The 17,731-nt window shown below is 35.7% G+C and overlaps 5 protein-coding genes across 5 annotated transcripts; 4 read left to right on the forward strand and 1 right to left on the reverse strand.

Annotated features, from left to right (window-relative positions):
• Positions 1-440: 440 nt before the first annotated feature.
• On the forward strand, positions 441-941 carry LOC122538506 (the record flags this gene model as incomplete). The annotated part of the gene is made up of 1 exon (XM_043672649.1): positions 441-941. A coding segment is annotated over one exon (315 nt), but the record flags the coding sequence as incomplete, so codon positions are not given.
• Positions 942-3,691: 2,750 nt separating this feature from the next.
• LOC122538494 lies at positions 3,692-6,147 on the forward strand. Its single transcript, XM_043672628.1, is given in 3 exon segments — positions 3,692-3,821; positions 4,171-5,397; positions 5,399-6,147. Coding segments are annotated over 2 exon segments (1,887 nt in total). The 5' UTR covers positions 3,692-3,821; the 3' UTR covers positions 6,059-6,147.
• Positions 6,148-9,301: 3,154 nt separating this feature from the next.
• LOC122538496 lies at positions 9,302-10,418 on the forward strand. The gene is made up of 2 exons (XM_043672630.1): positions 9,302-9,360; positions 9,665-10,418. The coding sequence occupies exon 2, from the start codon at positions 9,665-9,667 to the stop codon at positions 10,322-10,324; it is 660 nt and encodes a 219-aa protein (XP_043528565.1). The 5' UTR covers positions 9,302-9,360; the 3' UTR covers positions 10,325-10,418.
• A 2,583-nt stretch (positions 10,419-13,001) lies between these two features.
• On the forward strand, positions 13,002-13,933 carry LOC122538495. The gene has a single exon (XM_043672629.1). It carries the CDS (start codon positions 13,070-13,072, stop codon positions 13,769-13,771), a length of 702 nt encoding a protein of 233 aa, XP_043528564.1. The 5' UTR covers positions 13,002-13,069; the 3' UTR covers positions 13,772-13,933.
• Positions 13,934-14,872: 939 nt separating this feature from the next.
• Positions 14,873-16,552, reverse strand: LOC122538492 (protein G12). The gene is made up of 2 exons (XM_043672623.1): positions 16,388-16,552; positions 14,873-15,608 (listed from the first exon to the last, which is right to left on the reverse strand). Exon 2 carries the CDS (start codon positions 15,606-15,608, stop codon positions 14,949-14,951), a length of 660 nt encoding a protein of 219 aa, XP_043528558.1. The 5' UTR covers positions 16,388-16,552; the 3' UTR covers positions 14,873-14,948.
• Between the last annotated feature and the right edge of the window lie 1,179 nt (positions 16,553-17,731).

The raw sequence follows: 17,731 nt of genomic DNA on the forward strand, positions 1-17,731 counted from the left end.
AGGTAATAGATCAAAGCTGAGAGTATATATAAACTAGCAGGTGCTCAGAGTGGTAATGTATTGAATCCATTTATTCCAGCAACATGGTGAGTATTTTAAAAACGATTTTCTATATCCTGTAAGATGTTAATCCTGCATTACTATTTAATTGTTAAACATCCATTTTTATTCGTTTCTCTACACTATAAATTGCTTTCATTTCAATTTCTGTAATATTAATATATTTTAAATTTGAATCTCGAACACATTCATCAATGTCTTCAGTTTATAAATGAAATTTGTCGCCATTTTGGCCTTTGCCAGCCTCCTGAATGCCTACACGGTGCCACGCACCGGAAACGGTGCTCTCGCCGACCAGCTCCAAGACTTTGTCAACATTGTTCCTTTCGACGACATAGTAGCATTCCTGCACGAATATGTCCAACATGATCCTGAAATAACTGGTCAGCTATCTGCAAACGAATGAGTTCAGGAACCTTGTCTTCGACCTCAAACATATCCCTCAAATCGTGGAGCTGCTGAACAATCTTCAAAGAACTGGTCTCGATCCGTACAACCTGATGAACCAGATCAACGATTACCTGCATCTGGACAGACTCAGCCCACCTAGCTCCCGTTTCACGAGGGCCACCAGAGGAATTCGCGGTTTCCTCGATCAAATCGAAGCTTTGTACAGGGGAAAGCTTAACAGTTCTAAGGCATTCGCTCAATTTATACGTTTCTTGAGGATCATCCACCACCCAAATGATCGTTGACACCATGTGTGTCAATACCGTTCTTAACAATTTTTTGTTGAAGCTCAAGGGTTACGGTGTCCGGCTCGAGGTCGCCAGAAAATTCCTACAGAACGAACTGGGCCTCCATGTCTCCTGTGTTGTTTGAATTTTTACACGTCCTTCCTGTGATTAAATGTTCTTTCAAGTTAATAAATAAGCAGGAGTGTAATACGTTGCTTTATGTTGTTCCTTCGACGTGATCTTCGTTCTAGTTCTTTCGTTTCTTTGATAAACTTTAGACTGTTTGTTGAAGAGTTTGATTCTAGCACGATAATTTGCCAATTAATGAATTGGTAGGTTAAGAGTTACAAATCGTAAGTTTGTTTTTTACAATCTAATATTTTCCAAACATGTTTTGGAAATTATTCGTTACCTGAAACAAACAGAATTTATTCATTACCTTACGACAATTCTTACTGGTAACTTGTAACTTGTGAATTGTCCAAATTTGTTGATAATATGAAATTGATTGTGCGAAATAAAAATTTAATAATAATAAATTAATTAATAAATAATAATAAAACATTTCATAATAATAATAATAATAAATATTTAATTTAGTCATATCATATAATACATTTTCTCAAAATTTTATGCCGGTCCACATCAGCTAGAATTTGAAGTATCGTATCACCTACTTCAAAAAAATGAGATTTAAAGAAATACACGCTGAGAAAAGAATTTTATTTTCACACTTTCGTGCACTTCTTTGCATCACTCTGTTTTTAATTATAATCTGAAGAAGTTAAAAAGGGATGCGAAACAATTTCTTTTCTAAACCAGAACACATAAAAAATATAATGATGCTGCCAGTCATGTTATTCAAACATTTATAATTAAGTTAATTTTGCAAAATCAAACAAATTCGTCTAAAAATATATATTTTTAAACGCACGTATTTTAAAAAACATCCAATAAAAAAGATTGATTCTTCCAAACTTCTAATTCTAAATCAAAATATCCTACTATATAATTAATAAAAGATACTAATTGAATCGAAATGATTGTTATCTCTGCATTAAAAAAAGTTCATATCGAACGTATTTTCACATTATTGTAAACTAATGTTTTCTTTAGATTAACTGTAAAAATGTAAATATAAAGAGTGATAAGAGCGACTTGATACACGATAATTATTAACAATTTAATGTTCTGCAATTAAAATTGATTATAATTGATATAAAGAGAATGAAGAGAACGTTGATTATTCAAGTCGAAATTTTTCAATCTTGCCCCTTTCCTTCATTTAGAAGTCATCGTGCATTCAAATATGTAAAAATATTAAAAAAAAAAAAAAAACTGAAGCAAGGCCAGATAATAAATAATTTTTAATTTTCTTTAGTTCAAATGTCACTTTATCGAACTAAACGTTGCGATATACATGAAATCCGATAAGAATTCAGATTGAACGATATAAGGGACTGATTACATCTCGTATATTGAATTTTTATTTGATATCAATCGGCAATCAGTGTTGCTTTCCATTTCTAAATAAAAAATGTTATCATGAAGATAATTATGTCTCCCCTTTTTCTTACTTTCAGCCACGAATAGACTCATTTTTCTAGCGTTCGCTTGATTAAATGTTCGTGTAAACTTTTAAAAATGAAGAAATAGTATATTTATTAGAGTCCCCAATTCTTAAATGCAAAATTTTTTAAGTCATACATTCAGGATTAATGATACAAAACGTTTCAAAATTGCAACAAGTGTGCAATTTTGAAACCTAATACAACATACCTAATACAACATACTATATGGATAAAATTTCTCAATCTCTAGGTTTGATCTCTATTGAAAAGATCGGTTCAAAGATAAAGAGCTAAAAGATATTTCCCGCAGAACAGAGTCAGCATACCAAGAGGTAAAAGGGAATAATGGTTTAAACATAACTGCATGTTACCCGTCAGAGGCTTAAAATAAATAATTCACTTCGCAAAAGGTTCAGTTACATTTCGTAATATATATAACGAATAAACATGTCAAAGGTCTGGAACCGAGCGCATTTTTCACTCGTTGTACTCCACGTTTAAAAGTAGAATGCGTTGCATAGAAAGTTTACCACAAAGTCAAATAAAATGAAATCCACAAGGACGATGCATCGTTTGTTGTGTTAAATGTACAGATGGAGAAAGAGATTGCTTAGATTCATTTAGTTGTGCAAATAAAATACTGTCGTTCAGATTATGAACAAGTGAATTACACATTTTATAATAAATTATATATAATAAAATAAAATAATAAAATTATATATATAATAAAATAAAATAATAAAATTATATGTAATAAAATAAAATATAATAATATCTTATATTTCAAAGTGAATCATATAAGGCATAAGAGATCATTATTTTGAAAAATAGTTGAACAAGGAAAGACGTATAAGGTTTACGAAGACCATAAGGCAAAAACATGATAAGCAATCTTGAAATTCAACAATCGAGTCTATGTTACGAAAACTGTTTCTCCATTTAATTGTAAAATTAATTATGAATTTTCGCACGATATTGGACATTTAAAAAATGATCATTTACAGATGATAGTAATCATAGAATTATCACTTGTGCTTAGAAAACTTAGGGAAACTATTCCCTCTTTAATTACCTTAGCTATCGATTAATATAAAAATTAATCAATATTTCCATCTTGTTTATTACAAAAGATAACATAAATACTAAATACTAAAGATAACATAAATAATAAAAAAGTAAAAAATTTGTTAATATATATATTTACTTTGTGTACCCAAGTACTTGAATTGATCATCAATCACGATGATCGATTCAATCGATGATGCAAATACAAATCATACGATGTTTGTTCTGGAAATATTGCTGATTTGATTTAATTTTTCACTGATAACTATCTATAACGAGACATCAACGAGGCTTAAGAACAGGTGCACGAATAATGAAATCTTATCTGTCTCTCAGGTGCTGTCTCCTCCATATTGTTATTTATTTTCTCACGAATGTGCTCCGGTATATATAAAGCCGAAAGAAATTTCATGTCGTAATACCACAGCCTAACATCAAAGTGATCACGGTGAGTTCACACACAGATCATTATAAAACACCATTTCAACTGTCTGAAATTGTTTTTGCTAGAAAATCCACATAGATATTTCATCCTTTCTCGAAGAGTTTCGTTTCTTATTCATCATTGGTTTTCGATCAGTTTCAGTTTTAAATATCGCGAATAGATCAATTTAAATTTGTCAGTGGAAAATAATTCCTCCGAAATTGACTGAAAATTATTTAAACGAGAGAAATTTTAACACCATTCAATTAATAACGCGTCAACGAATCTCGTTCGAATTTCTACGATCGAAAATATACGTCTCGCATTCATCGTGTGCTTCACTTGAATTAACTTCGCACCGTTCGTATTGCAGATGAAATTCGCAGTGGTACTGTGCGCGGCGTTCGTTGCGTTCGCAACCGTGAATTCGCACACTCTCCCAGATTTCGGCAAGGGACCCCTTCATGAAGACATCCAATACTTTTTGGACTTGATCCCGATGGATCAGATTATAGGCGTCGTCCTGCAATACTCAGCCGATGACGCCGAGTTCCAAAATCTGCTGAAATACTTCAAAACGCCAGAGTTCAAATTAATGATCGAAGAGATTGAGGTTATTTCCGAGTTCCACAAGTTCGCGGATTACCTGCAGAACAACGGTGTCTACATCTACTCTGCGCTGAACAAGCTGAATAAGGTAATCGGCTTGCCGCCGTTCCAACAGTTTAGTAATACGCAAAAAATCACCGGCGGTCTGAAAGGTCTGTTCGAAGACGTGAAAGCGCTCGTCTCCTACGACAAGTTTATCCACGGTTACGTGTATAAGATGAGAACGTCCAACGCATTCCGCGGCTTTGTAGCTGAACTGAAATCCAAGGGCAACCAACAGTTCGTGAACACGCTCTACAAGAATCAAAAGTTCTTGAACTTCCGTGCAATGCTGGTGCGGGGAGGACTCGACATCACCTTGGTCGAAGACGTCATCTATACAGTTCTCGGCGTCGAGTTCCCCAACTACAATAAACCCAAAGTGGAAACCTTCGCCTCTACTGAATTGTCCAAAGATATCCATGACTTCCTCAACCTGATTGATAAGCAGAAAATAATGGGCATCGTTCTTTCTCGTCTGGAAGACGACGAAGTACAAAGGGCACTAGCGGTCATGCACAGCGAAGACTTCCATGTCTTAGTACGCAAAGTCGAAGCCATGCGTGAATATCAAGACTTGGTGAGATACATGGAAAATGCCGGCTTGGACATGACCAATCTGATCAAGAAAATTCACAAACTGTTAGGAATGGAGGATTATGTACCACCATATTTGACGGAGACATTCGCTAACCTTGGTGGATTGAAGGCTTTGGTCAAAGACGTGGTTGCTGCTCTTCCAGTGGACAAATTGAAGGCCCTGTACACAGAAAAAATGCGCACTTCTGCCGCTTTCAAGAATTTCATGGATAAACTTCACTCGCAGGATTTCCAGAACATCATCAACACCGTCTACAAAACACCAGTCTTCCTGGAGATGAGACGAAAGGTCATCAAAGACGGAGTGGACCTCACACCATTCAGAGATGTCATTGAGCAATTTCTTGGTATCNCATCTTCCCAGAGTCGACAGCCGAGCAACAATTTTCGCCTCCACTGAATTGTCCAAAGATATCCATGACTTCCTCAACCTGATTGATACGAAGAAAATAATGGGCATCGTTCTTTCTCGTCTGGAAGACGACGAAGTACAAAGGGCACTAGCGGTCATGCATAGCGAAGACTTCCATGTCTTAGTTCGCAAAGTCGAAGCCTTGCGTGAATATCAAGACTTGGTGAGATACATGGAAAATGCCGGCTTGGACATGACCAATCTGATCAAGAAAATTCACAAACTGTTCGGAATGGAGGATTATGTACCACCATATTTGACGGAGACATTCGCTAACCTTGGTGGATTGAAGGGTTTGGTCAAAGACGTGGTTGCTGCTCTTCCAGTGGAAAAATTGGAGGCCCTGTACACAGAAAAAATGCGCACTTCTGCCGCTTTCAAGAATTTCATGGATAAACTTCACTCGCAGGATTTCCAGAACATCATCAACACCGTCTACAAAACACCAGTCTTTCTGGAGATGAGACGAAAGGTCATCAAAGACGGAGTGGACCTCACACCATTCAGAGATGTCATTGAGCAATTTCTTGGTATCCATCTTCCTAGAGTCGACTCTCTATTGTTCAAACTGTTAAGGCTTGAAGAAGCTCTCATCCAATAATGCTTTTGTAACTCGATTTTGTATACGGAAAATTTATATTTGTAATTAATTCTGGGCATTGAAGCCGTAATTAAATTTCTATTTTGCAATTAAATTTCTATTTTGCCTGACTTTTTTTTGATCCTGATGTTAAAATTCCTTTAATTGTCAAACAAATATATTTTTACATATAAATTTATGTTAAACGTAAATCTTAATAATAAACATAAATAACTCGAAAAGTACCATTCTATCTTAGTAGAAGTAGAAATAAAAGTGAGAAATAAAATTTAATGTTCGGAATGTTCAAGGTTGGATCATTTTTGTTGGTGGTCAACGACTGCTGACATTTAGGAACAAACTCAGGGTTGTCGCCACTTATTTTTACTCTTTCATCTTTTCTGTGTTGTTCTGCTATGGCGATGCTATCGGGGTGTCTTTTTCTGTTGCTTACCACTCCGTGTGTTCATTCGCATTTCTTCTTCTTCTGAGCAAACAACTGTAAAGGACGTTCCACGTAAAATCTCTCAATAAATATATATTTCTCACCATTTACTGGATATGCGTGATTCTCCTTAAACAAATTCCATCAATTTTGTTTTCTCTCTTCGTTCATTTCTTATTCTTTATGATTATCTCGCTTCAATTTTACCAAATAGTTTTCTTTCCTCTCCTTCGAAAGCATGTCGTTCACGCACATCTATCATCTTCCTATTCCGATTTTTCTTATTCGAGTTTTTTCTCATTCAAATTTCTTTTTCTCTCAATCATTCTTCACTTTCCATTTCTCCGAATTTCATAGATTCGCCTGTCAGTTTCTCCATCTCTCTCCCTCCACTCTCTTGAGCCTCTTACGACTTCCTCCTTCATTGCGACGAGCCAATGGCAAATTGCGAGGCTTATTAAATTGTAACAATTTTAATTAGAGAAGTAGCGCGCACCAGCTTGTTTCTGCTCTTGTTCGTTCTGTTGGTTCTCGCCGAAGAAGGACAGAGTGAAAGGGAGGTTGAACCCTGCGGCAACCGGGAAGACGCGTCGGTTAAGACGCCCCTTACTTTCCTTTTAAAAGTTAGCGCCACGTGCTCGAACATGGTCCTCTTTTATTTATCGAATGGCTGCCGTTGCTACTTGGGGCCATTCGCTGCACGCGGTGCCGTTTGCTTTCTCGTTTGATCAGCGAAACTTCCGCGACTTCCGTTAACGAACCATCGTCTTCGATGGTAAATGAAATTGATCGTCGTACGAAAAATCGATTTAATTCGATCTTTGGCCTATCAAGGCAGACAAGTAAGAAAGATCGGATGAAATTGTACTAAACTTAATGGAGAAGCTCAGAGGGAAAATGGTATTGTTAACAAAATTTATAATTTGAGTGCAGTTTCTGTTATAGGAACTTTATACTTCTGAATATTTTTGGAGAAAAACACACTTTATTCGAATGTTAACTCGGATTTGAGCATTCTAACAACACTAATTGTAAGACGACTGAATAAGCGAAATCTCGTTTTCTTTAATTTTTCTAGGATACTTTCTCGATCTTTAACTATTTTGATACGCCGTTCATACGCTATGATGCTTCTACTTTTCTAAGTGCATATAATATTTAAAAATACTTTATTGCAAATTTCTATAATATTTCTTACAAATAGCATCACTACAAATTTCCTTTTGTTTAATTAAAAGTTGCGAGAGTATTTTTAAAACATTTTTGCCCACTATTTATTTTATATATAATGTTAATTAGGTACATTGATCAGGATTTTTAGTATAGAAGTTATTTTATCTTTCATATATTTTATCATTTTTTTCGAAGTGAACAATATCGCACAATGCGTACGTATAGCTTCTAAGCTTCTAATTAAGCAGGTATTGATTTGCCACTTAAAGATACAGTAGACAATCGTGAGATAATCGTGCGGCAACGTTAGAATTATCGAGGAAGAACAATTTACCAGACCGTCTTTTTAATACAGTAATTAAGTATTTAAAAAGTTATCAAGTCTTAAATCATGTATGGTTTTTGTCGGTAACTATCCATTAATTTAAAACAAATACACATACATCGTATTCATTCCCGTATATTTTTAAACTTTATGGTAAATATATATCATATCATTTAAAATAATTAATAATTCATAAATGACAAGCAACATGTATATATAGACAATTATACAATATGTACAATGCATAAATAATTAATAGCATGGTTACGAAAAATCTGCAATTAAATATCTTCGGTCATTATTAATTTCAGATTGAATTTACGGCTCAACGGTAATTTCATATTCAATTTATGAATTTATACGGTTAGTCGGCATTGTGCAATCACGATGTTTACATTATTTGTCACCTATAATTTGCTACCATAAGTTTTGCAACCATAATGAGCTCGTGATTCGCGAACATAGACATAGAGGACGCCACATATATGTTTATAACAGCTATGCTTGATAATTGGACGATGATTTCCGTTACTCTCGAAAGAAGCTGGTATAATGATTACAGCAGTGATTACAGTAATAAGATAAGAGATATAGATCTCAATTAACATTGTATTTGCATTAAGACTTACATGTAAACTCTAATCAATTAATTTTTGTCACTTTTATATATTTTTAATCAATTTTGCTCATCAAACAGCGCAAACGATTTATTATCTCTTCGCTTTGATTATATTTTTAAGAATAGTTGAGTTAAAAATTATATTAAAATTATATTAAAAATTTATATTTTTTATTTTTTATAACATATTTCTAAAAATTTATATCTTTTTTATTTTATAACATACTTATTAGTCAGAGATTAACATTAGATAGCCATTTAATATTAATGTGAATTCCATTAATTATTTACGAATATTATACTTCAAGCATAATGTTCAGAAAATTAAAATTAAACAAATTAAATGAAATAATTGAAATTAAATAATTAAAAACACTGTGTATATTCTGAATTGGAAAATTGCAACGTTAACAAAATTCCTACATTCGAACGTTTTCTTGATTCCCATTGTAAAATGTTAAATTCAAGATAATGTCTTTACTGACACAAAAGTGATTAAAAATCTATTTTTGTCTTAATTATTTAATTATTTAATTACACTAAAACTTTTTTTGTCACTTTAACCGGGCTTATTATCTATTTAACGATTAAATTTCATAATGTCACTGCTCATCAATTAGTGATCACCATCGACCAATTCAAATAATCTTATCAGACTGAATAAGTTAGATTTGTCGTGGTATATAATGGGCAAAGAAAAATTAACTTACGTTAGAATTCTATCAAGTTTGGCCCACAAGAGAAAGTCGACGTTTCGAAGTGTGAGTATTGCACAATTTTAATTACGTTTGCGATTATTCGTAATTTCTATAATTAATTGTTATTCGCAATTCTAATTACTACGACAATTCGCGTATCACTCTGAAATTAATTAAAAGTTTTATACTCCCATTCTGTTACATTACACATACGCGAGCCAACCTCTGCTAATCACCAAACTGTATAAATTCCATTAACGATACACTGTACAAATGATAATTCCGCAATGATCGAACAACGTTACTCATTTCAACGAGTTTCCATTTTTTCTTCTTTTCTTTTTCGAAACTTATCGGCAATTTTCAGATGAGATTCGCTCTCGCAATCGCGGCCATCTTGGTCACAGCCAGCCATCTCAACGCCTACAAGCTGCCAAAAGTTGGCTCGGGTGACCTGGCCAGGGAACTGCAGGATTTCGTAAACTCATTTCCCATAAATGACGTACTGGAGTACACGAGAGTGTATTTGTCCAGGGACAAGGAGTTCCAATGGGTTTTGAATTTCATGCGAAACGAAGAGATGGGAGCCTTCCTTAACGACGTGCAATCTTTGCCTGAATTCGCAACCTTGATGGACTATCTGGTAGAGAATGGTCTCAACGGTTATGCTTTATTCGACACCGTGAAAGAAGTCATGGAGGCGCAACTCGAGAGAGTAAACGTGCACTCGAACCTGAGAGTTACCGGAGGACTTGCAGGTTACGTCGCAGACGTCACCACCGGCGCGCTTGTGACCAACATGCAGAACTTGTTCGAAAACAAGGTCGCAACATCCGAGGTGTTCAAAAACTTCGTCAGAGAGATCTTATCTGGCCGATACGAGAGACTTTTCGCAAGCACGTCGACGAATACTCATTTCCAGAGAGTGTTACATCAACTTCGGTACCTCGACCTCGACGACGAAACGTTCCACGCGAATTTCTACTTGCTTCTCATTTCCAAAGCATTGGTCCGCGCACATAATTAAAGTTACGAAACAGAAACACGCCTATAGATCTTCTGCGTACGAAATTGTGATCACACTTCAAGCAAGTTGCAGCTCGCAAGATTACTTAATATGTTAATGATAGTGTAATATTTAATATTTAATACATACTGAATTAAGGTGTTCTATCTTCCCTTTCTCTCTCTTCCTTTCATAGTTTTATATAACATCGTGTAGACATTAAGTATTTTAATACAATGGTAGAATATTAAATACGCGTGTTTGGAAAGGAAGTAATATTTCAAAGTTTATTGAATGAAAGTTTTATCTCCATGAGAAATTTTGAATAGCAAGCTTTACTGCTTTTTCCAGCGAATTCGAGCCGGCTGAATAATCCATGTGTCCGGGAAACCTGTGTTGTTTATAAGTTGGAATTATTCAACGTCGCGTTATTAATTTACAATTCTTAAAGAATGTTCAGAGTTCGAAACTGCGAGGGAATATCTGTCTATTATCTTTCGTATCGGTATAATCAAAATTATGAGCGATAAGCAATATAATTGATTGCCTTAGCAAACGACTGATAATCGAAGTAACGGAATCAAAAACTACAGAGGAACGTCATAGAAACACAATTTACAATGGTCATAAGTCTTTTTAATTTATCAATTTAATTCCAAATGCTTTAGTTACACTTTCCGATCGCAGCAGAATAAAAAGAGAAATTGGAATTTCTTTACGTTTCTTAACATACGAACTGGAATATGTAAAAATGAATTTCTATAGAAAATACAAATACGTATATTGACGCATAATTTTTTTTATAAAATTCAGGTTTCTTTCACAGTAGCGTGTGTAGCGATCACAGTTAGAGATTGTTCGTATAGCAGAATGCAACAGCTCGTTTTCAAAAATTTACAGAACACTGGAAAAATTATTGTAAACCATGTGAATCAATCTGAACATTTTTTAACGGACGTATATTCGTCATCTATCATGAAAAGTGTAGAAAGTCACGTACATATTAATCGTCAAGATAAACCATGAATCATTCTCAAATTTATCACTCGTTGTTATTTAATAACTAAGATAATTCTAAGAAAATTTATATTGAATGTAAAGTATAATACAAAAATTATACTTTACATGCACAGTATAAAATGATAATCAAAGATTATTGCAGCATTGTGACACAGGTGTAATAGATAGCGATTCTCGAATAGCATTGCGTAATCCTTCAATATTATATAATTAATAGACCTATTCATTTCTTATAATAGATAACGTGTTTAACATTTCATATTAGTTTTTTACATTGACATTTCTTGCATGAAACCTTGGGTATATAAATAATGATTTTCTTTAAAAAAGAAATCGCATCATTTGCACGAGTATTATGCACGAGTAACATGACAGCGACAAATTTCTCCGATGCAGAAAATATTTTAATCTCTCAACTAACAAGCCCCTTGTAATCTACCATAAGTTTGCAGGTTAGAGAAATGGTCATAAATGAATTCCCAATGATTTAGAAAAGAGATGAGCGAATAAATTTGTGTGCCTATACAATCAAGTACGAAAGAAATATCTTACTATCTTTTATGTATTTATGAAAAAATATGCAGAAGAAAACGTCGTCAGATCAATTCATAATTCAAGACGTAAAGAATTTATGAAATAAAAAGCAAAGTTCGCGAATAAAACATAATGTACGTGCACGCATTATCTACTGTAGAAAATGAATAAATTTATCAAAAGCAATGTCGGTAGTTTAGGTAACAGAGATGATATGAAAAATACCCTTTGCAATAGTAATAATTATTTTCTATTATCATATAATATGTGAAGTATTGTAATCAAAGGGTGTCGCAACTGTTGCTAAAATTCTTTTTAGCCTATTGGCCTTTAATTTCAATTATCATTTCGTATCTTGCACGTATTATGACGTGCGGCTTGTTTGTATGATAAAGCGATATCACCGAAGTGCGACTTGAGAAAACTATCAGTTTGATAATACAAACGTGATTGATGATTTAAATGCTTGAATATGTCAACGTCACAATCCTTCTCGAAACTATGACAGAATCATGCCAGAGGAATGTTACGAAAATGATAGACAATCTATGCTGTGTCTGTTCTTAGTTGATTGAAAAAAAAAAAAAGGAATTCGAAATTCACACATGTAATTACCTCAACTCTAAATTTTTTAAAATTATTTATTGCCTTTCTTGCTCCGGTTTAAGAACAGACGTGAAGATAGTTACGAGCAGTCGCCGTGATTCACGAAATTGCATCGACTTCGCGAATATAGAAATGTAGTATCGCGGGTGTGTGCTAATCCTTGCGATGACCGATCCCGTTAAATTCCCGGAATAGTGAAAATTAAAATTTCTCGTCACAGTCGTTTCACGAATCAACCAGCTTAATAAACTTCAGTCGAAGGAAGAATAACTCAACTGAGGGAGAAGTTTAATCGCCATAACCTGTATAGGTGCACGTAAGACGTTAAATCAGCGAAAGAATGTTTAACATCGTTGCACGATGAACCGACGAATCTACTCGGCCATTTTTCTCTCTTCCGTATCTTAAACGTGCAAACTTTTCGTCGTAAGTTTCTGAAAGACTAAATTTCACCTGCACATAGCCCCTTCCTTTCTTCGCACATTGTACCAATGCAGCGGGTTAACAAGCTTAACAAGCCTTGTTGATAACATTTCCACGAAGTTTTCATGGATCGTACGATGGTTCTGTCCTAAATCAACTACGAGAGTGTAAGAATTGAAAGAGATGAACCCACAAATAATGATCGTTACCGTGATGGCCGCTGCCTCGTTTGCTTTCTTCGGGTTTCTCGCTTATCGGATCAGAGCCCGATCGAACGACATAGATTTGCTGAGCGTGCCCCCGTTGGAAGACAACAGCACCCTCGACGAGGATCTCAAAGACATTTTGGCGTTCGTCCCCATGAAAGAGGTTCAGGAGATCATCAAACGATACATGCAGTACGACGCACAGATAGGCGACACCGTGAGCTTCGTGAACGACCAACAGAGATTCATAATGCGCGAGTTTCAAAAGATGCCGGAGGCAGGCAAGCTGATCGCGTTTCTGCGAAAGAACGGCCTGAACGTGGACTCCTGGCAGGAGAAGATACACTGCTTCTGGAAGACGTCGCCGAGGTTCGTCAAATACGATCCGAGCGTGGCAGCCGGCGGCCTGACCGTGATGATCAATAAAATCTTGGAAACTGTGCCCCTGGACGAGCTGCACGAGCTGCTGCGACAGAAGGTGAAGTACTCGGCGAGTTTCCGCAGGTTCCTGCACGCGTTGAGGTCCAAGGACTTTTACGAGTTCTGCAACGCGCTCGAGACCAACGACGTGCTGCATCATCATTACTTTTGGGCGAAGGAGGGCGGCCTGGAGATCACGTTCGCGATCGAACTGTTCAACGAACTGCACGTCTACCTAACGCAGACCTTGGTCGCTTGAGAATTATCGTCAATGATCGCTGCCGAGTAAATAAACTGTAACTGAGATGTCAAAGCAACGAGTTAATTTTGATTTATAAAGTTTACTCTAGATTTTGTAAAATAGGAATAGAAGAATAAGAGTAGAATTCGATTTCTTTCCGAAAGATATTTATAAATGTTATCTAACTGGTTAAATTAGAAGTGAATAAAGGGTTAGGAAACAGAAAGTGCAATGGATATTCCTATTTTAAAATTTTCAAACTGGAGACAAAAGGGTAGGAATAGAATTCGATTCTTTTCCAAAAGATTTTATCTAACTGGTTCAGTGAGTGAGGAGTAAACATGAGCGAAAAAGGGTGGATAAGTAGATATGTCTTGCACATATGAAAGATTGCGAGTAATCTATGAAGGCCCTTCTTCAGTTTGATAATATCTCGTGTTCGTTAGCGTCACTAGATTTGTTACTTCATAACAGATAAGAAATATGTTTATATACACTGCAAATGACTAATTTCTTTAACGGCTGTTTGTTTTAACATGTTTCATTTTCACGCACAATTAAGTAAAAATTATTCAAACCTACAGTTGTACGCTACTAAATTTTATTGACACCCAAGTTTTGATGTTTTTCTAAAATTTTGTTATCAGTTATTAATTAAATACAATTTTTCACGATAGATTGCTCTTGTACAAATTTAATAAAATTATCGAAAATTTCATTTTCTTACTGTGGATTTGAAGGTTAAACAATCAAGGCTGATTGTATATTTAATGTATATTTAATGTATACTTAAGACTAAACTTGATTAAATTTAATATGTTGTCTATTCAATCCTACATAAAATGCACATTCTATTCTGCTCAACGCCTAAATTTACACTCTTCATTCTTTTTCTCAGCATGCATTCTCGTTGTCATTTGTTCCTTTTCTCTCACACTTATACCGTCAATATCATATCATTCACAATTATTTTGATTATTGTATAACGTCTGTATGCCCAAGCAGCCTTAAAAATCATAAGCTTGGCCTGCACTCTCGAGTAAATAAAATTTTTCCTCCTACAAGAGAATCGAACTACTTAGCAGAGGAGGAAATGGACATAGAACAAAGGAGACGGTATTTCAATGCTGCATAAATGTACTTTATTATTTAACGAGAAATATTGAATTGTACAGACATCATTTAGATTAAAACTTTACATAAAGGCGGAAACTTCAAGTAATATTTGAGAACTGATTTGGAAGATGTATCTGTCGATACCGGCTTTCGCTGCCTCGTCTTCTGCAATCTGGTAGTGCTTGTTCTTGAAAATGAGCTGGTAGAAAGTTAGATATTTAGACGATATTATTTCGTATACGAAGTCCTTGAATACCTCCGAGTGCTCCATTTTGTCTTCATATATCTTTAAGATTTCATCTGACGGCAGAATGGCAAGGATGTCCTGCATATAGCCTTGGAGTCCACCAGTGATCTGGACTTGAGGAGCCAAGTAAGCTCTGATCACGGAAAATAGAGGTGGGATACCAATGGCTTTATTGAACGCTTTTAACATAGCAACTATATCTAAACCATGGTTCTGCATATAGTTTACGAGCATTTTGAATTCGGATGCTTGTTCGATATCTTGTATCCATTGCTTCACTTCGCTGCCTCTTACTATCTTTAGGCCCGTTTGGAATTCCTTGTCTTGGGCCAGGTAGGCTCTCGTTACTGCGGCGACTTTTTCAACGGGCACCAAGTCGACAAACGACTGGAACTCCTTAGCGAGAGCGCCAGAACCCGTGGCCGGGACTTCAATGGCGTTTAAAGGACTGGCCGCGACCAGAACAACGAAGAGTGCTACGATGGCCTTCATCTGCGAAGAAATGAATTTTTTTAGCATCGCCGATACACGCATAAATTGCTTTGCGACTGTTTATTTTATTTCTATTTCACAATCGGGACAAATAGGATGCTTCCCTTAGGTTATTAGAAGGATTATATATATATATATATATTTCTATAAGAATTTATTTCATTTTTACCTTGCCGAACTGTGTTAGCATACTCTATCTTTGAAATGAGAAAAAGATATTGTACAAACATACAGGATCGTAACTGTATTGTTATAAAATTATAATAAAATTTTAAACGATTGGATAGTTACTTAGCGAATTTAGAAATGTCGATTTAATTGTGATTAGAGAAATGGTATTTATTACTAACGATCACTGTAACTATGCCTTATTGTATATACGTTGTAATACTACGTATGTACGAGTAGTTGGTAAATATCAAGTATTAATTAGTTGAATAAACTTATAGTAGTATGTATAATTATACAACATTCTGACACTGTTTGATGAAATCAAATGAAATACTCTGTATATGTATTTGATCGTTCTGAAGAATTCCGAAGAAACTTTGCTTCGTCCGATCGTATAATACATATACTACAATCATGATCTTATGGCGCCGTTTTGCGCCAAATAAAACAAAGTAACAACAATAAGTGAAAATAACAGCGAGAAAGATTCCAAGTTTCACGAGAGTAAGAATCGAACAGTTGTTCATACAACTTATTGATTAACAGCAATAGCACGTTACGCTTAGATTGCGTTTATGTCAGAAAAGTAGTATAGTATCGGCACTCACCTTTGATGCTTTTCTTCTTCTTTGACTTCCTATAGTCGCTTCTATTTCGCTTTACGATGTGAATTGTTGTCAGAATAGAGATCCCATTGCATTTTATATACGAGCTGAAAGACTGATAATTTTAAATCGATAAGATTACTTGATTTCATCAAACGCGTTATCTCGAATTCTACTTGCAAATAACTTTGTTCCAACCTAGATCCATATCTCGGCGCATTTTTTCCAGGCGAATGGTATTAATTTCAAAAATAACGTGTCGATACGCGGAAATGTTTTGAAGACGTCCAACGATTACGGCCGCGTGATAATTTCATAGATTGTCGATCGATTCGAAAGGGAAAAGAAGGAAAAAGGAAGAAGGAGAACTTCACTCCCTTGATGTACGAAGCTGCATAATGCGGCAGCTTATTACATTAGGTCAAAGGAGAATATCTTGGGCGAAAGAAGTTTCCCCGACCTCCTTTGAGAGCTTCATTAAGATAGACGTAAAAACGTGGCTCCACAAAGGAAATGTTTATCGACGTGTGATGGCTACTTTCCTAGCTCCGCTCCGCTCCAAGATCTTCCGCTCTCCTGATCTTTATTAAACACGCGAACTTCCTTTATACGACTTTTACGGTGCAGAATTGCATAAAATTACAATTTCCCCTCGTTCCGCCACTATCCCCCTGCTCGCGTGAATCAACGAGGTATCTCGATAAAGTTGCATCAACTCTCGACGAATCTCGGACGAGTTATACTATTTCTCGTGAAAGGAAATCACGATATAAACATACTATTAACATTCTCGCGATATTTCGTGCTCATCGTTAAAAGTGGGAAGCGTGGCATTCTGAATGTACCAGAGATTTCGACCTTACAAATTTTAAAGTTTCCCTTTCTTTCTACGGTGAATTGTGTGTCAGAAGGTATACTATCGATATATCTCGCGCTTCTCGCTGAAAGAAGAAACATTGCATTTTAAATACATCAGAGATTTCGATTCTACGAATTTTTCACACTTAAAGTTTCCCTTCCTTTCGATGGTAAATTATATATCAGAGAGACGTTACTGATATTCTTGCTACAATATTACTGATGTTCTTCACTCTTCCTCGGAAGCAAATTAAGTAAAATTCATCGAACGCGCGCCGTGCAGGATCGTTTCCCTCGAGACGGTCATCAACGCCTGGTTCCAGAAGGGGGCCAGAAATTTAAGTCACGCAGCCGCGGGAAGGAATTAATTCCGGTGAAGACGCCGCTTAGTCGTACGAACGCGACACGTCGGTGTGAGTTTGACGAGGAGCAGGCTGAAGGACGCACGGACACGGGGCTGGGGGCAAAGTGAGGGAGAGAGCTGCGGGA

This window comes from Frieseomelitta varia, unplaced genomic scaffold (genome assembly GCF_011392965.1).
Source record: "Frieseomelitta varia isolate USP_RPSP 00005682 unplaced genomic scaffold, Fvar_1.2 scaffold_165, whole genome shotgun sequence".
Classification (NCBI taxonomy): Eukaryota; Metazoa; Arthropoda; class Insecta; order Hymenoptera; family Apidae; genus Frieseomelitta; species Frieseomelitta varia.

What these genes read in the sequence shown, in the direction of transcription:
- LOC122538496 (XM_043672630.1), top strand. Translation starts at nt 9,665, where the DNA reads ATGAGATTCGCTCTCGCAATCGCGGCCATCTTGGTCACAGCCAGCCAT.
- LOC122538495 (XM_043672629.1), top strand. Translation starts at nt 13,070, where the DNA reads ATGAACCCACAAATAATGATCGTTACCGTGATGGCCGCTGCCTCGTTT.
- LOC122538492 (XM_043672623.1), bottom strand. Translation starts at nt 15,608, where the DNA reads ATGAAGGCCATCGTAGCACTCTTCGTTGTTCTGGTCGCGGCCAGTCCT.